Raw genomic sequence first — 26143 nt, forward strand, 5'->3', positions numbered from 1 at the left:
CCAGAAACACTATATATAGTCTTAATTTTTAGGTTTTCAATATCCAAGCTTTTAGAATCAAGTAGGCAAAAAAAGTACTCATTGAAAAGCACTTATTTTCTCACATCGAGTGATACGTGCACCCTAGAGTTAGGATTTGAAAAACTGCTGACTTTGCTTGGATTGTTTGTTTTGTAATCGTGCCACCATTTAATTCCAGAGTTTTGTTTACAAGTTTTCCAATTTACAATTCCACACTTTTCTATTTATAATATGTATTCCTTTATTATTTTAATTCTGCATTTTATCGTTTTAGTATTTATATTATAATTGTTAGCCTTTATTGTTTTGGTAATTCAATTCCTACTGTTTTGATCACAAGTTCTACATGCATAATTGTCTACCAGTATCACTTGTATAAATATATCAAATTGAACTCTAAACTACTATTTTGAGAAAATTACATGTGCATTTGAACTTTAAACGTATTGTTTTAGAAAATTACATGTGCATGCTAGTTACAACTACTACTTGTTATCATCATTATTATTATGTTTGATTTTTACTTTGTATGCATAGTAAATTTAATTGAATACTATGTCAAATATGTCCGGATAAACCGCTTAGGGTTCGGGATGTGAGGAACGTTGTTCCGATGGGACTCGGTAATTTTATCGACGTTGATTTTCAATTTTAATTTATTTTTCTGGTTCTGAATTTTTAGTTTTTAAAGTTAAAAAGTTTTGTGCCGTATAAATTAAGGAAATACTTTTCCTTATATTCATCGGTTGTATGCCAAACACTCGCTAAAAAGGAGACAAGTTAGAAGAACTAGTCAACGAAGTAGAGCATTTTATTCGTGTAAAATGCAATATTGGACGATACCAAGCCATATTTACTCCTATGGTTGCACCAGATACAAAACCTCTTAAAGACAATATGGTTTCGTCTCAGCACGAACCACACTTAAGCATTTTTCCACTTGAATCCAGTTGAACAATTTCAAATTGAAATCGTCTCTGCTGCAAATCTTGCAACATAACCAGTTCTCTGAAAATCCCGCCGAGGATCCAAATCTTCATTTGTCAGTGTTTGTACAATATGCAGACATATTAAAGAGTAATGGTACCAATCTAGAAGCCATTTAATTATGTCTATTTCCATTTTCGCTGAGAGATAGAGCCATAGCATTGCTACAGTCTCTACCTGCAAACTCAATCATTACTTGGAATGAACTCAAAAGGGTATTCTTATCCATATATTTCCCACCAAGCAAGACGACAATGCCGTGAAATCATATAACTACGTTTAAACAAGTCGAAGGAGAATTTCTTTTTGATGCATGGGAAAGATATAAAGATATGATAAAATTATGTCCTCGTCACAGATTATAATAATGGCTTATCATTCATACCTTCTACAATGGTCTAATATACAACACAAGAATGACCATAGACGTTGCTGCTGGTGGATCCTTAATGAATAAACCCTTCGATGAAGTCTACCAGCTTATCGAAAACATGGCCAAAATCATTACTAATGGGGAATTGAACGAGTTCAAGTCGAGAAAACCTAACAGAAAGGAAGAATGTTCAAAGTCAATGAATTGATCATGTAAATGCTAAAGTCGAAGCACTTACCCAAAAGATCAAAAACTTAACTATAACCACTTCAACCATCGTGGCTGTTGTAGCCCCAAACTGTGAAATTTGTGAAGTCTAAGGACATATAGCCACTGATTGCCAAATATTGATTGAAACTGCACCTGACCAAGTTAACTATGTGCAAGGAAATCCCTATTCCAACACCTATAATCCTGGATGGAGAAACCATCCCAACTTTTCCTACAAGAGCAATAACACATTGTTTGCGCCAAGCCCTCCATCTTCTAACCCTCCAGGTTTTTAAAAAGGAAACCCATGCCGCTCCTCCTGCTCCTAGAAAGTCAAACTTAGAACTCATGATGGAGAACTTCATCTAATCTCAGATCTAACAGAACAAAGAGTTCATGAATCAAAACATTCGTACTAACAAGCCGATAAAACAATTTGGCGAACAATGTTGAAGGCATGTCTACACATAATAAGATGCTTGAGACCCAAATCTCTTAAGTTACCCAACAACAAGCGGCCACTACCCCTCTTGCTGGCATATTTCCATACCAACCTCAACCAAATCCTCAGGGCCATGCAAACTCTATCACATTACAAAGTTGGACAAAGTTAGATGGACCAATAAACCTAAAAGTTAAAAACCATGCGATGTGTAGAAGAGTAGAGGAGGAACCTGAGAAAGTTACTGATGAAAATCAAGTATGAAAACCAATAGCTGATAATGAAGAGACTATCACTACTAAAGATGTTATTGATAAAGAAAAACCTTATGTACCTCCACCTCTTCATAAACCAAAGATACCATACCTTCAAAGACTAGCCAAATCTAAGAATGAGGGTCAATTTAAGAAATTCATCGAGCTCCTAAAGGAACTTCATGTAAATATACCTTTCACTTAGGACATTACTCAAATGCCCTCATATGATAAGTTCCTAAAAGAGATCTTGTCAAATAAAAGAAACTTGAAGATGACGAGATAGTGGCACTCACTGTAGAGTGTAACGCCATTATCCAAAATAACATGCCACCCAAATTGAAAAACCGTGGTAGTTTTTCTATTCCTTGTGTAATAGGCAAGTTTGTTATCGACAAGGCACTATGCGATCTCGGAGCTAGCTTTAGTTTGATTCCTCTTTCTATTTGTGAAAAACTAAAGTTAGAATACTGGAGATCTACTAGAATGTCCCTCCGATTGGCAGATCGTTATGTTAAATACCATGTGAGAATGTTGGAAAAGATTCTAGTTTGCATTGGCCAATTCTATATCCCTACAGACTTCATAGTAATGGATATAAAAGAAGACTCTAATATATTCATCATCTTAGGAAGACCTTCCTTGGTGTGATAATAGATGTAAAATGAGGGAAATTAACATTTGAGGTAGGAGAAGAGAAAAACAAATTTATACTTTCCTAGTTTCTAAAAACCCCAGATATAGACAAAACTTGTTGTTTTATAAACATCATTGATGAATGTATAAAAGAGTTAGAATCTAACCCTCCACGGACAATTACAGAATTAGTAGAACTTCCAGCCAATGAAATGTTAGAAGAAGATGAGAATGAATACCATCGCCAATATGATGATGATTGCCTGAGGGAATGCTTAACACTTACACATGAAATTATGTCAAGCCCTAAGAAGCCATCAATAGAACTTAAGGTATTACCCAAGAATCTAAGATATGAGTTTATTCATAAATGACTTGATCGCTCGATTATAGTTAGTGTTGATCTTAATAAAGAAGAAACTGAGAAACTCTTGGTGGTATTGAGAAAATATCCTACAACTTTAGTCTATAACATTTCTGATCTAAAAGGGATAAGCCCCTCTATATGCATGCACATAATTTTGCTAGAAGAGAACTCTAAAGCCTCTAGAGAGAACCAAAGGAGGATCAATCCTATCATGAGAGATGTAGTTAGGAAGGAAGTACTAAAATTACTCGATGCTGGAATAATCTATCTAATCTCAGAAAGTCAAGGGGTTAGCCTAGTGCATGTCGTACCTAAGAAATAAGGTGTAACAATTGTTAAAATTGACAAGGGAAATATATAGCTAAATGTATAGAAACTAGATGACGTATGTGTATAGATTACATAAAGCTAAACAAAGAAACTCGAAAGAACCATTTTCCCTTTTCGTCCATTGATCAAATGCTTGAACGTTTAGCTAGACACTCGTACTTTTTCTATCTAGACGGATACTCAGGATTTTTCCAAATTCTAATTTACCCCAGATAACCAAGAGAAGACTACTTTTACATGTCCTTATGGAACTTTTGCTTACCGTCGAATGCCATTCGGATTATGCAAAACTCTCGCATCCTTCCAGAGATGTATGATGACAATATTCGTAGAATTCCTAGATGATATCATGGAAGTTTTTATGGATGATTTTTCCGTATGCGGATCTACTTTTGAAGGATTCCTTGCTAAATTAGAAAAGGTATTGGAAAGGTGCGTGAAAGTTAACCTATTACTAAATTGGGAAATTCCGGTTCATGGTAAAGGAAGGCATAGTCCTAGGACACATAGTGTCTGAAAGAGGAATTGAGGTTGATAAAGCTAAGATAGAGGTCATGAGAACCTCTAGCCACCTAAAAAAGTTAGAGAGGACAGAAGTTTTCTTGGACACACCGGTTTCTATTGAAGTTTTATTAAAGACTTGTATAAGATTACTAAACCTTTGACTGGTCTTCTGACGAAAGATGTTGAATTCATATTCAACGAAAAATGCCTTAAGTCATTTAATCTCCTTAAGCATGATCTAATCTTTGCCCCTATTATGCAAGCTCTTGATTGGAGTCGGACATTCGAGGTCATGTGCGATGTAAGTGATAACGTTGTAGGCGTTGTCTTGGGACAACGTATAGATAAGAAACTACATGTCATATACTATGCAAGCAGAACCTTAGACGCAACCCAAATGAATTATGCCACTACTGAAAAAGAGCTTTTAGTTATAGTATTCGCAATCAATAAATTTGGTTCTTACTTAGTGGGATCCAAAATCATCTTCTACACATACCATGCTGCTATTAGATATTTATTAAGCAAGAAGGATGTGAAACCAAGATTACTTTGGTGGATCCTATTGTTACAAGAATTCCATTTGGAAATCTGAGACAAGAAGGGAACCAAAAACGTGGTAGTTGACCACCTCTCAAGACTAGAGAATCTAAGACCAGAACATGTACCCATAAATGACGATTTTACTTATGATAGACTAGTTGTGCCAGTTGACATTGAAGGAATGAGTTATGATCACTAGCATGAATATCTTAAAGAAAAATACTCAAACATTGAGAACAAGATAAAAGAGGAAGCTGCCTTAGTGCACAAGACTGTACCCTGGTATGCTGACTACGTAAACTACTTAGCAGCTAAATTTCTACCTCCAAATATGACTTACCAACAGAAGAAGAAATTCTTCCACGACCTAAAACACTTTTATTGGGATAAACCCCTCCTTTTCAAAAGAGGAGTCGATGGCCTTTTCCTCCGTTGCATTTCTGAGGAGGAAATCGAGAGCATTATGAACCACTGTCACTCCTCTCCTTACAAAGGGCATGCAAGCATGTCAAAGACATGCGCTAAAATTCTTCAAGTTAGACTTTATTGGCCTAACATATTGCGCGACATCCATGCTATGGTTGCAAACTGTCACTGTTGTCAACGCACCAAAAACATTTCTCGACGAGATGAAATGCCTTTGAAAAACATATTAGAGGTTGAGGTCTTTGATGTGTGGGGAATTGATTTCATGTGCCCTTTTCCATCCTCAATGGAAAATAAATACATACTCGTAGCTATTGATTATGTATCTAAATGGATAAAAGCCATTGATTCTTCTACAAGTGATGCACAGGTGGTAATCAAAATGTTTAAGAATAATATTTTCCCTAGAATTGGAGTGCCAAGATTAGTCATAAGTGATGGAGGATCGCATTTCATATCTAATATATTTGAGAAGCTTTTACACAAGTACGGGGTACGACATCGAATAGATACTCCTTATCAAACCAAACAAGCATAAGTGCGAAACGAGAACAAACGACAACCAAAACAACATCGGAGTATGGAGAAAATGAAAACAGAAAAAGAAACCAACCAACATGAAGCAAAGTTGTTGTAAATGTTGTGTTGCTTGGAGCTTCCGAGTTTGATGTCGGAAATGTTAAATTGTTGAGTTGTTATAAATGTTGCTGCAAAGTTAGTGTCGAAGAGTGAGAAACATGTTGTTGAGTTGTGAGCAGTTTTATTGTTATTGCAGTGAAGGAGCTCGAATGGAAGAGATCTGGTGGTTCTCGGATGGATGAGGGTGGTCCGGCGAGGAGATGTGGTCGTTAATGTGAAGTTGAGAGCTTGGTGCAGCGGTAGTAGTAAAAGAGAGTGTGAGAAATGAAAAGGAAGGTGAGTGTTTGGAGCAGTTTGAAGGAGGTGGGATTTGGTGAGTGGCATAGTGAGGTTTGGATGAAAAGGAAGGCGGTGCTCATTAAGTATCCAGCGCAGTGGTGATGTTTTTTAGAGGTGTAAGTTGGTTGCTGGTTGTGTTGGTGTAAGCCCTAGAGGCCAATGCTTTTGGTACTTGTATCGAATTATTTATTAATAATAAAAGGCTTTTTCTTTATTACGTTTGTTTAATAAAGTCCCTAGAATAGCTAGTCTGTTTAATGTATCAAGTATGACTTAATCATGAGATCACATTAAACATAAGGACACTATTCTTAAAGTATCCGTAGTCGAGCTTTATTGTGAATTGGGATGACATTAAAGCATTAAGACTATTATGTATATAGACTGATGATCACATCTCATGGATCATGGATAAGGAGTTATCAAGTCTTAAACATAGGTATGAATATTAAGAGTAATATTTATACCGGATTGACCCGCTATGAGAATACTATATAGAAGGTTATGCAAAGTGTCATAAGTTATTCTCATGGTGATAATGGTGTATACCACTCTTCGACCTGAAACCACTATGGACCCTAGATGTAGAGTCGAGTGCTTTATTGCTGATCAAACGTTGTCCGTAACTGGATAACCATAAAGACAGTTGATGGGTACTCCACGAAGCATGCTGAGGGATATGAGTGACCTAGATGGAATTTGCCCATCCTGCATAATAGGATTAATGTCTATGGGCCCAATATTGAACTGGACAAGGATGACACAGTCTATGCCTTGTGTTCAATATAGACATAAGGGCAAAAGGGTAATTATACACATAAGTATTATCATAGAAGGAATTGTCAGATCACATGACATTTTCGTGTCTTGGGTAGCAGTGATGTGTTGCTAGATACCGCTCACTATTTATTATGTTAAATACAAGATTTAATATAATTGCCAATGCCGCGAAAACCTACAGGGTCACACACAAAGGACGGATAGAAAATATGTAAAAAATGAAAAAATGCTGAAAATCAGGGATTGAACCCAGAACCTAGGGTTTACCAAAACACCCCTTTACTAACTCAGCCAGATAGACATCCTTGTTGTATAGTCTCAAGCGCTAACACATAACATAAAAAACGGACCAAGCCTTTTAAATAAAACACAAAGTTTAAAACAGTAGCAGAATTCAAGCAAGCTCATCTTAACGCACAGAGATTTCTTTCCATTTCGAACATCAAAGGTTTACGGTAAGATATTATCACAAACAGGCAACAGTATTGCTAAATGAAATCAAATTGGAACAACAACCATGGTTCCCTCAGAAAGATGCAAAGCAGAATCGAAACATAGAAATAAAGTTCGGAAAGGAAGCTAACCGGTTGCGGCGAGCTCGACTGACGAATGTAGGTAAACGTTGCCTTCAATTCTCTTCTTTTATTTTCTGAATGGTAGCCGCCAATCCTCTCCAAAAACTAGGGTTTTTCAGCTCTCTCCTCTTTATGAACAGTGGCCTCTCTTATATGTGACTCATCTCCTCTTTGATGTGTTGCTGTGCTTCCTCAGAGTAGTGGGGGTCTGTTGTGCAGTGGAGAGGTTTTGAATTTTGTCCATATCCAACTTGTGGTCCCCTTCTCAATTCTCTTCATTTTGAAAACTCTACTGTTGGTAAGAAAAACTTTCACCACTGTAACTCACTTGAATATGTGTTTTCTCTTTTTTTTTTGGAATTGGACTGATTTTGGTGTGTTGTTATTGCATTGTTATTGCAGAATGATACGGTTTTGCTCTGTGAAAGTTGGATTTGAATTACGAATAGTGTCTTTAAGAGTTGCTTCAGAAGACTCCTTGGTGTTATCTCCAAGAGCATCACTATTCTGTCATGAATTTTCAGTAGCCTCTAAAAGTTAGTCACGTTGTTGTTGTGCTGAATGCTCCAAAAGCTTGAGGCTGCCGGGGGTTTCCTGCAATGTAGCTGGACGCAAACTCCGTTCCTCCACATACTTCAATGATTGGATTATAATAAGATTTTGAAGCAAACCATAGCTGCCTCAGTGACTCGACTGTAATTGGCATCTATTGCATTCGTCACCAACATGATTTGTTGTCGAAGTTGTTTGCCGGTATCTCAATGTGTTGTTGTTTAGTTTCACAATCTCGGATGCTGCCGTTATCATTGCACTGCATTTGGAGTTCGGATTTTGGATTAACCTTGTAATTACGGTCCCTTGCTGTGTAGCAAGAGTTGCAAGTTTTAATACTCCTTCAGTATGTCCTAAATAAAACATAGAGGTAGCAATCCACTCAAATCCATTGCATGTTTAAAACACTTCTCAGCCATTTCTAACAAGAACAGATGATACAACAATGCATGCACTAGAGTCGGCATCTAAAACTCGAGGAGATCTTTGGAAGTTTTTAAAAGGAAGTGGAGTGTTTGCGAATGGATAGATTTGGCATGGGACTGAGCAAAATACTACAATTGCCAGAACCTCATCATTGGCTCTCTTGAGAGTTTCCGCAGTAAGGTTAGAAGCATCGTCCTCATCATTCTCCGATACACTAGTATAGCTTTCCATCTCAACTATGTTTGTCTCTTCAATCTCCAATCCTGGACCAGTATCAATATGCAAGACAGCAGCCTTGAGGGAGTAATTTAACGGCCGAACTAAAATACCAACCCATTGATGTTCATTTATTAGCAAATCAGATGAAACAGCAGCATCAAGATCCACAAGTGCTCTAGGTTTGGAAACCTTCAAAATAGGTTTAGCTGGCTTTTCATAACTCATAACATCATCACTCTCTGCAGGACCAAGTTTTGAAACACCATGAGATCTAAACCTCAACTGCCCAATCTGCCCAGTAAGAACTCCAAGAACATATGATCCTGGTTTCTGAGGTGGTAGATCCAAGGCAATAGTATTCCGACCAGGGTGTAACACAATAGTTGTAGAACTCTTCAATGCCTTTACACCTTCGTCTGCATTATATGTTGCCATGAATGCAAGACTGATTGAATCAAGAGTTATATCATCTGGAAAACCACTACAGACAGTTACTGAAAGGATACCAGGATCCCTGTCACATAACTCTAATGGAGGTCCAGGATTTCCAAAAAATGTAATTAAGGATGACACATCAAGAGTTGCAGGGTCTTTCATTTCCCTATGAGCAAGACGAATCAATTCTGCTTGAAAAGCTTAACGCTCCTTCGTCAAAAATAATCCATCTTCAAGAGAAAGTAGCCGCACACATGATAGCAAGTAGCCAGCTTGATCATTGAGAATATTTTGACACTCTGCTAGAATGGGAAGGACCTCTGCCAACAATTCCTGCCATCCTTCCCCATTGTACAGTGCATAAACCTTCTCATATGACTTTGCAGCTTGGTCGAAATGTCCATGTTTAAAGGCAACAACAGCTTTCTATCTCACAGTAAAATGCACAAATCTAGAAAATTGGCCAACGGTGTAAAAATCTCCAAGGTCTCCTTTGCAAACCTCTGTTGCTTGCAAACCGGAAATGCATCCAGTATTACCGTACTCAATAGTCGAAATGCCAATTTAATGAGAACAACTCTTGTACCTGTTGCGGCAAAGAACATTATAGTCAGGCAGTCTGCTTCAACAAACTTGCTAGCTGTGCTAACAATTTCTGGTTGGAAGTAAAACAATCACCCTTGCACATGGACGCGGCCGATTCAGATTCCAGAGTTTGAACTGGGAGATGCCCAAGTGACTGGAAATATTTCCAACATAAATATGAGAACTAGAGTCAACCGCCACACTATTCATTGCACCCTTAGTACCAAATCCTATATCCATGAATTTTACGCGGCAAGGAAAATTCTGAGGTGCAAAGTGTCTAGCCTTTATCGCATCAATAATCCTTCTGTACTCAATTAAAGCAAATCCTTTCAAGGGGAAGAATATAAACTTTTCAATAGGACCAAAATGACTGGCGCTTATCGCATCATACGTCATTGACGAATAATGTAACCGTCACACCGCAACATTTATTGCACCTAGTGTCGTTGGAAGGACTTGAAAGCTATCATTACCATTGTAGAAAAATGCCAAGAGCTCTTCATGGAAAAAAGACTACAAATTGTTTCCAAGACATTTCTGTAACTGTTTCTGCAGGTCCGGTGGTTTTATGCAGAATGGCTTTTCTGCTTGCGTCAGGTTCTACACAACCTACTCATAGCTGCTTTCGAGAATCTACTTCCATATGTTCAAGGACAGGACCTCTTGCAATTGCAGCACATAAATCCCATATGTTGTTATGTCCTTTTCTGGCCAAAACAAAGACAAAGATCAGATGCCAATTGTAAATCACCAGAAACTGCAGCTTCTCTAGCAATAACTTCTTCAACAGCCGGTACATCATCAGCAGACCTCAAGCTAAGAAGCCTGGCAACCTCAACAAGCTCCTCAACATGAAAATATGCTCCAGTTGGATTTGTGATTTCCATTTTTACAATTTCCATAGGATCTTTTATTTGCGTGAATTGCATGGGCAGAACATTCACCCCAAGGTTTGGAAGCTTAACTGTAAGTGCATCAATAATATCCGCCTCTGCCTTCACATTTGCACTACTTGGATATAGATTAAGGTATTCTTTAGCTTTCCAGACTTCAGAACAAGAAATACTTGAAGCTCTTCTACAGCATCTTGGCCGATAAGAGTGCTTGGGATGACAAACTAAAAACTGACTTCTTTGGCATTATGGTCAATAAGTATCATTCCAACACCACCACCTTGCTTTACTATTATGGATTTTTCTTCTCTTTTGTCAGTGAAGTTTTCAATTGTGCAGATAACAATCTTTCCATTGATTAAGGTAGGATCTAAAGTATTGTTCTTGCAGAAGCTAGCATTTGTTACTGAAACTCCAGACGTTGCGGCTGAACTTCCATGTATCAAACCATGAGAATACTCCATTTTTGTTGGATTTAGAGAAAAACCCTTCAAATCTTTTGAGTTGCCAAGGTAGATATTTGAACTGAATTCTCTATCTAACGTGCTAGCAACAACAGTGAGGATCCAAGGAGCAACGTTGCAAGTCGTTCGAGGAAAAACCGAGTTTCCAGCAAAAGCAGAAACAAGAATTCCTTTTTGAAATGCATGGAATGCTCCAACACTGACAGCGTCCTCAAAGTAATTCGGTTGTGGAGGATTAGGACCAAGGGAGAGAGAAAGTATGTCAACACCATCATGAATGGCATCATCCATAGCAGAAAGAACATCAGCATCACTGCAAAATCCAAACCAACAGGCCTTATGGATAGAAAGTCTTGCACTTGTGTCCTTTGAAGTTCAATAGCCGGCACAGAATGATTTAACCTTAGACTCTTGAGGTTAGGTGATCTCGCCACAAATCCCTCAAGTGCTTCCACGTTAATCTCTCCTTTAAGGCAAGCAGAATTTAGAGCGACGAGTGAGAGTAAAACAGGTATAAGAAATGCAGGTGCAATCCGATTTATCATCTTCACTCATCCAAATACAATAAAGCATAACACAATAGTCACAACTATCCCATAAATTTGCAGGTCATGTGAACTCGGACTCTGTACCGCAAGTGTGGTACCATTAACTTGTGTCATAGGCTCCCTAAAAATTCCAGCAGAAGGAATTGCTTTCAAAAATGTTTCTACAGCTCCCAATACATACAGAGCTCCAGCAACTGCATTTCATGGTTCCTCTCACCAAAGTGAGGACATTCAAAAACCAACAATAAAATCTTCCTGAAATTAGGAATTGAAGTAAATAAAATCTTGTAGTTCCGTTTTGATGACAGCGCATGCAGAGGCTTTCGATGGCGTGAAGAGGTGCATCACCGGCTTCCGCAGAAACAACTTCAACCATGGATCCGACATCCATAATTTGATCTCTATTGTTCGCTTCCATTGATGAGAATACTTTTGTGCCCTCTATGAAACTTGGAATCCCATGAACCAAGGCACTCAACAGGCTTCCCGAATCTCGAACTATAAATGAGAGTCGTTTGATCACCGGTTTGATCAATGACAAGAAACTGTTTTTTTTATAGGAAAGCCCGATTCCCCATTCTGCGTAGTTTCCTCCTTAAACCCTTCAAATGACTCGCATTAGGGAGTTTATCCTTAGAAATGAGGTTCGGAGGACACGTAAAACCCTGTCGAAGCGAGGCAAACAATAAAACCAACTATGAGGTTCATTTAAAAGTCCTGACTGCATATAGGGTAGTGCAGAGGATGCATAAGCTGGTGGTACTGCCTCATTCCTTGAAACCGTATCCATATCGACACGTGGGTTCATTCCTGCAGCAGCAGCATTTTGCCTCCCCATATCAAAGGGAGCACAGAAAGAATTCAAATTGGATGATTGACTAAATTTCACCTGATGCGTCCAGGTTCCGCCATTCTCTCCCATTCAACCACAACAATTAACCTTTAGTAAAAACTGATTCAAACACCAAGGGCTATCTTTCACTATTGGTTTCTCTTATACCAACAATGATTAAAACAACTAAAACCACTGGATTAACCCAAAAAGAGCAAAGGAAAACTAAACAATTACGTCACAGGTTTGAGTAACTAACGGAAATATTTAGCCTGGCATTCTCTGAGAGGTTGAAAGCATGTTGTAACTCTAACTATGATGGTTCCGCACCCTGTCGTTGCTGAACGTGTTGGCTCTGAACTATTACCGGCAATTTTAACCCGGCAATTTTAACTTTAAAAACTGCAGGAATAATTATTTACAATTTTTTCTTTCTCCAGAAGTCTTTTTTTTTTCGAAAATAAAGTTCCATGGATATTGCAGTCTACACTCCCTTGGAAAAGCCTTATCAAAATACAGTCCAATTACACAATAGAGCAGTGTATCAAGTATCATCCTCAAAAGACATGCGGAAAAGTTCACACCAGAGGACTCATAAAGACTCCTTTATCATTGACAGTGTAGTAAGGGAAAAAGGCACCAAGAAATGATAGATAGAGTTCCAACGGCTATAGCTGTTTTGGCCCAAAAGAGATGAAATATGCCAGCTTTTAAGCCCATCATATAGTGTCCTTCTTAGATCTTCTGTTCAGTACCAAGTTCCAAGTCATTGAGAAAAGGGCCATTTGTATCCATTATCATTGTGACGTCCGGAAAACCGGAGAAAGCCCATGTATGATTGAGGCGTATACTATAATCAAATGTCTGAGTATGTCCGGAAGTTTGATCGACAGCACCTCTATCATCATCCTTGTTTCATTGATGTCTGGTGCAAAAGCTAAATACTCTCTCTTATCCAGTAAGGGTTCCAAAGCTTCAAAAAAAATATCAGGGCCAAAATCAGGGTATGACAGTTGCCCCTATTTAAACATCCCCCACCAGAGGAAAATGAAACAGCACTTTTTCATCGGATCGAAGTGGGGGATGGTTAAATACCATGGAGACCCAGATTTTGAACCTGAAAATGAAAATGCTATGATATGATATGCATGGATGCAAGACTCTTTATTTTTTTGAATTTATCTGTTAGGGATACAGAGAACCTTTAACAGGAGATGTCATAACAGACAAACCAATTTGTGGGGAATGTTGATGGTCCACAGGGAGACAGACAAATGGTAAAAACCAACTCGCTGGGGAAAACAATCCTGCTGGAGAATTAGACACACACTAGAGAGTACTCAAAGTGAAATTCGATGAACGACACTTATAATACAAGAGATTTCGGCAGTAAGTTCACACATGACTTACTAAACCCGAATAAGAAAAATTTCTACAACAGGTTCATACATGACCTGACAACATTGGAACAAAAGGTTCAGCAACAGGTTCATACATGACCTGACAATACTGGAATAATCAAAGAAAAGGATTCTTCAAAATAGGTTCAGACATGACCTGGTAACACAGGAATAAAAGCTCAACAGCAGGTTCATACATGACCTGACAATGCTGGGGAATACCAAGAACGGTTCTGACAGCAAGTTCAAACATGACTTGACAACAAACAGAAAAATCAAAAAGAGTGTATCAACAAGTTCATACATGACCTAACAACACTGAAATAAACATAGAGAAAGATTCTTCAAAACAGGTTCATACATGACCTAACAACACTGAAATAAACATAGAGAAAGATTCTTCAAAACAGGTTCATACATGACCTGACAACACTGAAATAAACATAGAGAAAGATTCTTCAAAACAGGTTCATACATGACCTGTAATACTGGAATGAAAGCTCAACAACAGGTTCATACATGACCTAACAAACTCAGAAAAATTCAAAAAGAGTATATCAACAGATTCATACATGAACTGATGACCAACTTGAACATTTTGAGAAAATTTCCACAACAAGTTCATACATGACTTGACAACATTAGAATAAAAGGTTCAGCAACAGGTTCATACATGACCTGACAACACTGGAATAATCAAAGGAAAAGATTCTTGAAAGCAGGTTCAGACATGACCTGGTAATACTAGAATAAAAGCTCAACAACAACAGGTTCATACATGACCTAACAATGCTGGAATATCAAGAAGTTCTGACAGAAGGTTCAGACATGACCTAACAACATCAGAAAAATCAAAGAGAGTGTATCAGCAAGTTCATACATGACCTGACAACACTGAAATAAACATAGAGAAAGATTCTTCAAAACAGGTTCATACATGACCTGGTAATACTGGAATGAAGGCTCAACAACAGGTTCATACATGACCTGACAATGTTGGGGAATATCAAGAATTTCTGACATTAGGTTCAGACATGACCTAACAAACTCAGAAAAATTCAAAAAGAGTATATCAACAGGTTCATACATGACCTGATGACAAACTTGAATACTTTGAGAAAATTTCCACAGCAAGTTCATACATGACTTGCCAACACTGGAATAAAAGGTTCAACCACAGATTCATACATGACCTGGTAATACTGGAATAAAGGCTCAACAACAACGGGTTCATATATGACCTGACAATGCTGGAGAATATCAAGAAGTTCTAACAACAGGTTCAGACATGACCTAACAAACTCAGAAAAATTCCAAAAGAGTATATTAACAGGTTCATACATGACCTGATAACAAACTTGAACATTTTGAGAAAATTTCCAGAACAAGTTCATACATGACTTGACAACATTGGAAAGATTCTTCAAAAACAGGTTCAGACATGACCTGGGAATATTGGAATAAAAGCTCAACAGCAGCGGGTTCATACATGACCTGACAATGCTGGAACATCCAAAGAATTTTCAACAACAGGTTCATACATGACCTGACAACACTTGACTATTCAAAGAGTTTAATTAACAGGTTCATACATGACCTGACATCACTTGGAAAAAATCAAAGGGGGTTTTACCAATAGGTTCATACATGACATGAGAATATTGGAAAACATACAAAGCAAGTTTCATCAATAGGTTCATACATGACCTGACATCACTTGGAAAAAATCAAAGGGAGTTTTACCAATAGGTTCATACATGACCTGAGAATATTGGAAAACATACGAAGGAACATCATTGGAGTTTTCTAACACAAAAAACCTCCAAGCTTCTGGAAATTCCTCAAGATGATAAGTCATACATGACTTTCACGGAACCATCAGGAAAGACAGGGTAATTAAACTCTCTGTACGTGCCAACAACAATTGGACTTTGACCGTAAGCAATGGATTACAAACAGATTCTTTAACGGATTTTGCCAACAACAATTGGACTTGATGAAAGCCAATAGTAAACCATTACCGGCTACAATGGAGTTTGCCAGCAACAACTGGACTTGAAATGATGTTGGCGACAACCAAACTTCATATATCAATCACAAATGTATTTACAAACAGACTGACAGTGATGCCAACGACAATTGGGTTTAAAATAAGTGTTGGTTACAACCAGACCTTAAAGGATACTAGTTACAACTGGATTTGGTCAAAGACACTGGTGACAACCAGACTTAACAGACGATGCCGGTAACAACTGGTCTCAGAGGTCAAGGGATACAATCAACAACGAGACCTGAGATTATGCAAATGAGCGTGAAACACTTCGGGCTATGCATGATTTGGATTTTGCTTATATGCATGATGTATGGATGATCATGAAATGCAAATGCTGACAATATACAGACTGGAAATTAGGGAAAGCTTTAGGGAGGTACTGAATCCTCAACACCAATAACTCAACCGAAGGAGTGAGTAAATGCATCAAAGGAGGATCTATCAAGCTGAACAGTTACAACTGGCCCAATAATCCTTCCAGAGAATGATAAATTTGTGCTCTCTGGAGATAGATATTGATCATCCAAGGGGAGTCTTGCAACTTGAGACTTGCGGGGAAAGACGAAAGATTTCCTTTTAATATTTCCACATGTCAAAGCGAAATTGTGTTTCTCAATATGTTGAAAAATTCTTTTTGAGTTCAAAATTTCATTATTAACAAATAAATGACATTTTGCATAACAAAGAAAATCAGAGAAAAACAACAAATGATAGGATTTGATGGGCAAACTTGTATTTATTCAAGAATGGTAGCACACAAATGGCGTAGCTCCATGGAATGTTACAAATTTGAAAATGGCAATAGGGAAAGGTTTACATTGAATCACAATGACTACTACTATCCCTAATAACAATGACTCCACGAGACCTCGCTTCTGAAGGGAGTAACCAGATTGATCTTCCATTTTTAGCTCTTCTATATTGATCAGTGACGAACCGATGCAATCTATGCCTTTTGTCCCTAATTTTTGCCTGGATCGCCCTTTCGGGTTTTCAATCCACCGGGACGCTCCTTTTTGCCTAAGTCGCCCTTTCAGGTTTTCAACTTAGCGAGCTACCATTTTTTTTATCCCTAACTTTTGCCTGGACCGCCCTTTCGAGTTTTCAGTCCACCGGGATTTGTCAGGCATAGTATCTTTTGACTGCATCGGAGTTCACAGGGTGAATGAGCTCTTCGCCATCCATAGTTGTGAGAAATAGAGCACCTCCAGAGTATGCTCTCTTTATAACGTATGGGCCTTCATAGTTGGGAGTCCACTTTCCACGTGAATCTTTGTGTACTGGCAAGATCTTCTTGAGCACGAGATCTCCTTCCTTGAACTTTCGAGTACGGACCTTCTTGTCAAATGCCTTCTTGATTCGTTGCTGGTACAATTGTCCATGGCACAGAGCGGTCATCCGCTTCTCATCAATGAGATTAAGTTGATCATAGTTATTCTGGATCCATTCAGCTTCATCCAGCTTAGCCTCCATCAATATTCTCATTGAAGGTATCTCCACTTCGACTGGGAGAACTGCGTCCATCCCATACACTAAGGAGAATGGGGTTGCCCCTGTTGAAGTGCGGACTGAGGTCCAGTATCCATGCAAAGCAAAGGGTAGCATCTCGTGCCAATCCTTATAAGTTTTCACCATCTTTTGCAGGATCTTCTTGATATTTTTGTTGGCAGCTTCAACAGCACCGTTCATCTTTGGACGGTATGGAGAAGAATTATGGTGGTCAATCTTGAAACTCTCACATAATTCTGTCATTGTCTTGTTGTTCAAGTTTGAACCGTTGTCAGTGATGATCTTGCTTGGGATTCCATAGCGGCAGATAATCTCCTTCTTGATAAAGCGAGCAACCACATGTCTCGTCACATTGGTGTAGGAAGCAGCCTCTACCCATTTAGTAAAGTAATCGATGGCAACCAGGATGAAACGATGACCATTGGAAGCCTTCGGCTCTATAGCATCAATCATGTCGATGCCCCACATTGAGAAAGGCCAAGGTGATGTCAAAACATTCAACAATGTTGGCGGTACATGCACCTTATCAGCATAAATTTGGAATTTATGACATTTTCTTGCATTGCTGAAACAATCAGACTCCATGGTCAACCAGTAATAGCCAGCTCTCAAAATCTTTTTAGCCATGGCATGTCCATTGGCATGGGTCCCAAAGGATCCTTCATGAATCTCCTTGATTAACATGTCTGCTTCGTGTCTATCCACGCATCTGAGCAGAACCATGTCATGGTTTCTCTTGTAAAGCACATCATTGCTCAAAAAGAATTTGGACGATAACCTCCTCAGAGTTTTCTTATCCAACAGTGTAACATCATCTGGATACTCTTGACTTAAAAGATACCGCTTGATGTCATGAAACCATGGTTTACCATCAGTTTCTTCTTCAATCAACTGACAGTAAGCAGGCTCATCTCTTCGCTCGATTCGAATAAGTGGAGCTTCATTATGGAATCTGACTTGGTACATTGATGCTAATGTTGCCAAAGCGTCAGCCACTTGATTTTCTACTCTTGGGATGTGATGGAAAGTGATATCGTTGAAGTATTCTATCATCTTCACAACATGAGCGCGATACGGGATCAGCTTTGCATCGCGAGTTTCCCATTCTCCTTTGACTTGATATATCACTAAGGTTGAATCTCCATACACCTCAAGGATCTTGATTTGGAGATCAATTGCAGCTTCAAGACCAAGGATACAAGCTTCATATTCTGCGACATTATTCGTACAATCAAAGCATAACCTCGCTGTAAAAGGGGCAAAGCCACTGTTTGGATTCATCAAAACAGCCCCCACACCATGACCACTATAATTGGAAGAACCATCGAACGCGAGCTTCCATCGAGATCCTGGTTCTGGTCCTTCATCTGGGCCTGGGGTCTCACAATCCTTTATCACCATTATATCCTCATCGGGGAAATCAAACTTCAACGCCTGATAGTCTTCAACTGGTTGATGAGCAAGATACTCTGCTAACACACTTCCCTTGATTGCCTTCTGGGTTACGTATTGGATGTCGTACTCTGACAAGAGCATCTGCCAACGGGCAAGTCTTCCAATCAAGGCAGATTTCTCAAAGATGTACTTTATTGAATCCATTTTCGAGATCAACAAAGTAGTATGGCAAATCATGTACTGCCTCAAACGACGAGCGGCCAATGCTAGCGCGCAACAAGTTTTCTCCAAAAGAGAATATTGACTTTCACAATCGGTAAACTTTTTACTCAGATAGTAAATAGCATGTTCTTTCCGACCAGTTTCGTCATGTTGCCCCAGCACGCATCCCATTGATCCTTCAAGCACAGTCATATACATGATTAATGGCTTTCCTGGGACAGGTGGAATCAGAATAGGAGGCTCTTGCAAGTATTGACAGATCTTCTCAAAAGCATTTTGACAATCAGAATTCCATTCAACAGCCTGATCTTTTCGAAGCAATTTGAAGATAGGCTCACACGTGGCCGTCATGTGTGAGATAAACCTTGAAATGTAATTCAAACGTCCAAGGAAACCTCTGACTTCTCGCTCGGTGCGTGGAGCAGGCATTTCTTGTATAGCTCGGACCTTGTCAGGGTCCACCTCAATTCCTCGTTGACTAACGATAAAACCAAGCAACTTCCCTGAACGGACACCAAATGTGCATTTTGCAGGGTTTAATCGTAATCTAAACTTTATGAGGCGTTCAAACAGCTTCTTCAGATGGCTCATATGATCTTCTTTGTTCTGAGATTTGGCGATCATGTCGTCAACATAGACATCTATCTCCTTGTGCATCATATCATGGAAAAGAGTGACCATGGCTCTTTGGTAAGTTGCCCCAGCATTTTTTAGACCGAAAGGCATTACCTTGTAGCAAAAAGTGCCCCAAGGGGTGATAAAAGTGGTCTTCTCCATGTCATCTGGAGCCATCTTGATTTGATTGTATCCAGAAAAACCATCCATAAAGGAGAAGACAGCAAATCTTGCAGTGTTGTCTACCAAAGTATCAATGTGTGGTAGAGGGAAATCGTCTTTTGGACTAGCTCTGTTTAGATCCATATAGTCAACACACATCCTCACCTTACCATCCTTTTTGGGCACAGGTACAATATTAGCTACCCATTGTGGGTACTTCGCCACTGCGAGAAAACCAGCGTCAAATTGTCGTTTGACTTCTTCACGAATCTTCAGAGCCATATCTGGTCTCGTTCTTCGGAGTTTCTGTTTTACTGGCGGGCAATCTGGCTGAAGTGGCAGCTTGTGCTCAACGATGTCGGTGTCTAGACCTGGCATATCCTGGTATGACCATGCAAATACATCCACATATTCTTGTAGCAGCTTAACCAATCTCTCCTTGACGCTTGCTTCAAGTGTGGTGCCAAATTTAACTTCTTTCTTCTCTTCCTCTGTGCCAAGGTTGATTGTTTCCACCGGTTCTTGATGTGGCTGAAGGGCTTTCGACTCGTGCTCGAGCAGCCTTGACAGTTCGTCGGGGATGTAACAATCTTTTTCACCCTCTTCTTCCGCTTGGTAGATAGGGGAGTCAAAGTTATGAGAGGTAGTAAAGTCATTGGATTCAACGGGGTTATCATTTATTCTGCATGTTTGAATGATTGATTTCTTTTAGAAAAAGTAAAAATAAAAGATGCATAAATGAAAAGTTTTTTTTTTGTTTTTGAAAAGATTGCCATTTTCTTAAGAGAAAGCAAAATAAATGAATAAGAAGAATTTAACAAAATGCCTTTCATTCATTGATAATGATTATTTGAAAAATGAAAAGGGGCCCTACAACATGATCCATTAGCCTTGGGCAGAGCTAAGGATTTGAAAGGAAAAAGACAACAATTATTACTTTGACAAAGAAAAAATTTCGGGGATCTCAACCGCCTTCCAGTTGTTCAAAGTTGTCTCACACGGATAAACCAAACATGGCTCGTCTTCACTTTCGGTGCTATCTTCAATTGCATTGACCTGACCTCCATGGATGAATCCTGTGCTGAGGAATACTTCCTGGATGCTTCGGGTGTTGTCCTTTGCAGGGACTCGGGCTCCTTTCGCAGCGGAAGGCACATATCCCAGACCAAAGGGATCATGCTTCTCACGAATATCAATAAGTTGACCCCAACCTTCAGGGTTTCCTCCTTCGATGCTAGACTTTGCGCTTTTCAGAGACGCGAAAGATGAACAAGCTTTCCCAACAGGGTCCTTCATTTCCACAAAAGTGGCATTGGCTATTTCAAGAGCTTGGAAAGAAGTTTCCAAAGCGTCCTCATCAGCCTCAATGTATCTGAAGGATGAAAGGTGACTGACCACAAAGTCCTCCTCTCCAGAAATGATGATTAATTGATTGTCCACTACAAACTTCTTTTTCTGATGTAAGGTGGAGGTAACTGCCCCTGCAGCATGAATCCAGGGACGCCCCAATAAGCAGCTATATGCTGGATTAATATCCATGACTTGGAAATTAATCGGGAATACATGAGGGCCAATCAATATGGGCAATTCAACCTCTCCAATCACTGTTCTCCTGGAACCATCAAAAGCTTTCACTACCAAGGCACTAGGCTTCATAGTTGGTCCTTGATAAGATAATTTGGCGAGTGTTCTCTTTGGCATAACATTCAGAGAAGATCCAGTATCAACCAACACTCTTGCCAAAGCATCATCTTTGCATTTTACCGAGATACGGAGGGCACGATTATGATTTTGTCCATCCTCAGGTAACTCCTCTCCACTGAAGCTCAAAGTATTGCAAGCTGTGATATTTGCCACAACTCCATCAAATTGGTCAACTGTTATGCTTTGTGTTACATGAGCTTGAGCAAGCACCTTCAACAAAGCCTCCCTATGGACTTGGGAGTTCAGTAGCAAGGACAGAATAGAGATCTTATATGGTGTTTGATGCAACTGGTCCACAACCTTGTAGTCACTTCTCTTAATTAACTTCAAGAATTCCACAGCATCTTCGGATTGGACCACTTCGGGTTCTTTAGCAGGAGTTACAACTGTTGATTCCTTGGTCGGCCCTTGAGGAGTCACGTTGAATTCGGGCGTATAGATTCGACCACTACGGGTCACTCTGTTCATTCCTGCAATATTGGTGACGTCTTCACTTACAGTTTCTGTCACCTCAGCGTCTGAACTTCCTTCAATAACCTTATCCACAACAGTAATCTCATATTTCCAAGGCACGACCTTGGTGCTCTCATACGGAAAAGGTGTGGGCATACATATTTCCACAGGCGACGACTTACTATTCACTGGAACCACTCCACCACTATAATATGGGATTTCAATTGGTTCAGGTAAATTGAAACAAGGTTCAATTACCAACACATCTTCGTTCTTCACAACACTGGATATTTGAAGCACTCCCTTATCCATTAAATTTTGAAGGTTGTCTCGTACCACCTGACATCCCTTTGGGTGTGTGGCACACTCTTCACAGTTGTCGTGATCAACATTAACCAGGCCAACTTCCACTAATCGGGCATGGAATGCTGCCAAAGGAGTCTTAACATCCTCCACCTTCTCAACCATAACAACAGTAGATGCATCTTCAATGGCGTTCACCGCAGGATCTCCATGGGGAGGAAGAGGATTGTTCTTCACATTCGGTCCCATGTCCTTAAAAGATAAGATCTTGCTTTCAATTAGTTCACGAACCCTATGCTTTAGAGCGTAACAACCCTCTAGGTCGTGCCCGGGGGCACCTTCATGGAAAGGACAGTGTGCATTAGGGTTGTACCATGGAGGAAGACGGTCAGGTGGAGGTCCCATAGGTCTGGGAACCACCAACCCCTTTTGCAATAGGGAGGGATACAACTCAGTGTACGACATTGGGATTGGATTGAAGGTCTCCATCTCCCCTTGCCTCCTATTCTGGTTTTGAGCATTTTGCCTCGGAGCTTGAGCTCTCGGCTGTTGATAAACAAGAGCTGCTGGTGCTTGTTGATAAGCTGGAGGAGCCGCAACACGTTGTTGAACTGGAGCTGGTCGATAAGCTGGAGGCGCTTGATAAGCCTGAGCAGGCTGTTGATTGAATGCAGGCGTCACAGCAACCACGTATGGTTGTGGAGCATACTGGACGGGATACATGGGTTGTTGATAGGGAAGCGGTTGTTGAACATACTGCTGAGGTGGATATTATTGTGGTCTCCTTCTTGGAGGAGCTCTTCCTTGGCCAACGGTCACAGCATTTGTTTCCCCTTCCTTCTTTCTGGGAAACCCTCTAGAGAACTTCTTTGGATTAGCACTTGAAGTTCCAGCTACAACCGCCAGTTTGCCATTCCTTACACCATATTCAACGCGAGCTCCTATAGCAACAAGCTCGGAGAATCCCAAAGAAGCACTTCCAACCATCTTCTCGTAGAATTGGGGTTGGACAGTGTCGATAAACAGTTCAGCCAATTCCTTTTCAGCAAGAGGTGGTTCGACTTGAGAAGCTAGCTCCCTCCATCTCTGAGCATATTCTTTGAAGGACTCCTTATCATGCTGAAACATGCTCTGCAACTGTCTTCTGTCAGGCGCCATATCCATGTTATACTTGTAGTGTTTTATGAACGCATCTGACAGGTCTTGGAAACACCTGATCCTATTCTGATCCAGACTTAGATACCATTTGGAAGGAGCCCCACTCAAGCTGTCTTGAAAGCAGTGGATCATCAGCTTGTCGTCCTCCACGTGTGCAGCCATTTTTCGGTAATACATGATGAGATGGCTCTTTGGACAAGTATGCCCCTTGTATTTGTCGAAGTCCGGGGTTTTGAATTTTGCTGGAATCACCAACCCGGATACAAGGCACATTTCTTTGGCAGCAGATCCAAAGACGTGGTCTCCTTCTAGATCTCGGAATTTCTTCTCAAGGAGCTGCATGTTCTCCTTTACTTCTCTGAAATCCTCAAGCCTTACTTCGTCACCAGCAACGGTTGAGTCGACAGTCTGATACATGTGGTTTTGATCTTCATAATGAGGAATATGCCTAGCATAGGCAGCTGGTGGAACCACAGTATGGATGACTGGACGTGCGTCGGTATAAACTGGTAATGGCACAGCTTGTTGGACAGATTGCCCCATGTCGTGCACCACCTCCGCTCGGGGGACGAAGTCATAGGGTAGCCCATATGGAGGAAGGGTTGAGGGTAACGTCCTCTGAGGTGGGACTTCCACTGCTGGGCCCGTGGTCTCTGAAATCACGACCGCTTGTGGAATCTCAAACCTGAAGGTTAAAGCTTGCAGCATCTCTCGCATCTGGGACATGCCTCCTTTGATTTCGTCTAGCTCAGCTCTAACTCGGGCGCTCTCTTGTTCTTGTTCAGCCATTCTCTGTCTTGCTCTGGCGCGAGTATTATACTGGTGTTGAAAATTCAGCGTGAAACTGGTGGAAGAAAAGGCGGAATGAGACTCTATTTGGGAAAATGTATGAATGCATGTATGGATGCATTTTGTTTGATAAAAACCAAGAGTTTTGCTTTTTATGCATATGCAATGAATGGATGGATGCAATGTTTTTTTGTTTTTTCTTTGGATAGGTTCAAAGGTCGGAGGTATGGATAAATTTGATTGCTTTCCAAAACGGGGTTCTCACCGGGTAGGGCTTTGTTAGAAAGGATCCCCAGAGTCATTGATTCACAAGAATGTTTGACGCTTACGGGAAATACTTTCCGGTCGTCAACTCCATCAAGGGAATCTATTCTGGGTGAGGTTCTCGTACCGACTCTTACGAAGTATTCACCTCGGGAGCCCGTACTATGCAACCATCGACTCGGTTCTAGACAGGGTACTCAGAGTCATGGATTCAAAAGACTGTTTGACGCTTACGAAAAATACTCTCCGGTCGTCAACTCCATCTAGAGAGTCTATTCTGAGCGAGGTTCTCGTATCGATTCTTACGAAGTATTCACCTCGGGAATCCACACTACGTAACCATCATCTCTAGTTGGCCAAAGGTTCAATGTTCTAAAGGTTCTTAGAGTCATGGACCCCTTTGAAACATCGAAGCTTACGAGGTATACACCTCGGGCGACAATATTTGAAAAAGGATCTACTCTAAGTGAGGTTCTCGTACCGACTCTTACAAAGTATTCACCTCGGGAGTCCGTACTACTCAACCATCGTCCTATCTTATGTTTTTTCACTCTAGACTCGGGTGTAGAGTCTTTCCCACATGGTTTGCAATCAAATACCCAAATACCAACAATCACAATGGAACCAATATACAACAGATATATCAATAAAATAATAAAGATAATAAAAAGCAATAAATAAGGAAAAGCCACACAATTAAACAAACAAAGGCACACAAACGTCCTAACTAGGCTTGACTCGCTTAGGGAACGACTGTCCCCAGCAGAGTCGCCATCTGTCGTACCTCATGGAAAAAATGAGAGAACGACCTAAAGCGAAACGCGATCGCACGCTCGCAATGATGGACTGAACAGAGTCGCCACCGAACTTTATTTATTCCTGAAAAGGAAAGGGGAAATATCGATAAAACCCAAGACAAAAAAACGACAATGATTATTGGTCGTCGCAACCAAATCAGGGTTCGGGAGTCGATTACGCAAGGGGAAGGTATTAGCACCCCTCACGTCCGTTGTACTCAACAGGAACCATTAGGTCAGTTGTGTGCATTAGTGTTAGTTGAAATGTTAGGCTTTTCAAGTTATTAAGTTGGAAAAGAAAGAATATAAGAGAGAAGAATATTTTTGGATTTTTGACGAAGGACTAAACCTAAGTTTTTTATTAGTGGGCCTGACAAGATTTACAAATCCTGCTCCTACGTATCTCAATAGAGAAGTCAAGGCTTACGTAGTTCTGGGTAGAAAAATGTTTGTTTGTTGGTCGATTTTAGCGAAAGCTACTTTGTGTCAAATCGAAAAAAACATTGTTGGACTACCCAAAACAGGTGGAAAAACATTGCCTTGCATTGTTTTGAAACAAAGTACCTTTCGTTTGTGAAAAGGTTTAAGAGACAATCGCACAGCGGCGAGAAAAGAAATTGATTGGTTTGATGTGTTTTGAGTAATGGCGAGAACTTGGATGAGCGAGATATACATCTCGAATCCTAGTCCCAGGAGTGCACGGTATACACCATGTTCCATTTCTATCTTTATTGAAAAAAAGTGTTTAATAAAGATTAGGTGTTTTGAATTTGATTGAGAAAGGGTTTGAAGAAACCGCATTGACAATTTTAAATGATGGCGAGAGCTAAGATAGGCGAGACATACGTCTCGAATCTTAATCTCAGGAGTGCACGGTATACACCATGTTCCATTTCCATCTTTATTGAAAAAGTGTTAAATAAGAATTAGGTATTTTGAGTTTTGTTGTGAAAATGACTTGACCCTAGATCAAGTATTGATGGACGTTTAAGAGAA

General features: G+C 39.9%; 2 protein-coding genes and 1 non-coding gene across 3 annotated transcripts; all 3 read right to left on the reverse strand.

Annotated features, from left to right (window-relative positions):
• Nucleotides 1–1262: 1262 nt before the first annotated feature.
• LOC127116316 (small nucleolar RNA R71) lies at nucleotides 1263–1369 on the reverse strand. Its single transcript, XR_007801269.1, has one exon. It is a non-coding gene; the product is annotated as a small nucleolar RNA R71 (small nucleolar RNA).
• Nucleotides 1370–20612: 19243 nt separating this feature from the next.
• LOC127112592 (uncharacterized) lies at nucleotides 20613–22862 on the reverse strand. The gene is made up of 2 exons (XM_051046381.1): nucleotides 21444–22862; nucleotides 20613–20969 (listed from the first exon to the last, which is right to left on the reverse strand). Exons 1-2 carry the CDS (start codon nucleotides 22860–22862, stop codon nucleotides 20613–20615), a joined length of 1776 nt encoding a protein of 591 aa, XP_050902338.1.
• A 48-nt stretch (nucleotides 22863–22910) lies between these two features.
• Nucleotides 22911–24086, reverse strand: LOC127112605 (uncharacterized). Its single transcript, XM_051046383.1, has one exon. The coding sequence runs from the start codon at nucleotides 24084–24086 to the stop codon at nucleotides 22911–22913; it is 1176 nt and encodes a 391-aa protein (XP_050902340.1).
• Between the last annotated feature and the right edge of the window lie 2057 nt (nucleotides 24087–26143).

This window comes from Lathyrus oleraceus, chromosome 1, assembly GCF_024323335.1.
Source record: "Lathyrus oleraceus cultivar Zhongwan6 chromosome 1, CAAS_Psat_ZW6_1.0, whole genome shotgun sequence".
Taxonomy (NCBI): Eukaryota; Viridiplantae; Streptophyta; class Magnoliopsida; order Fabales; family Fabaceae; genus Lathyrus; species Lathyrus oleraceus.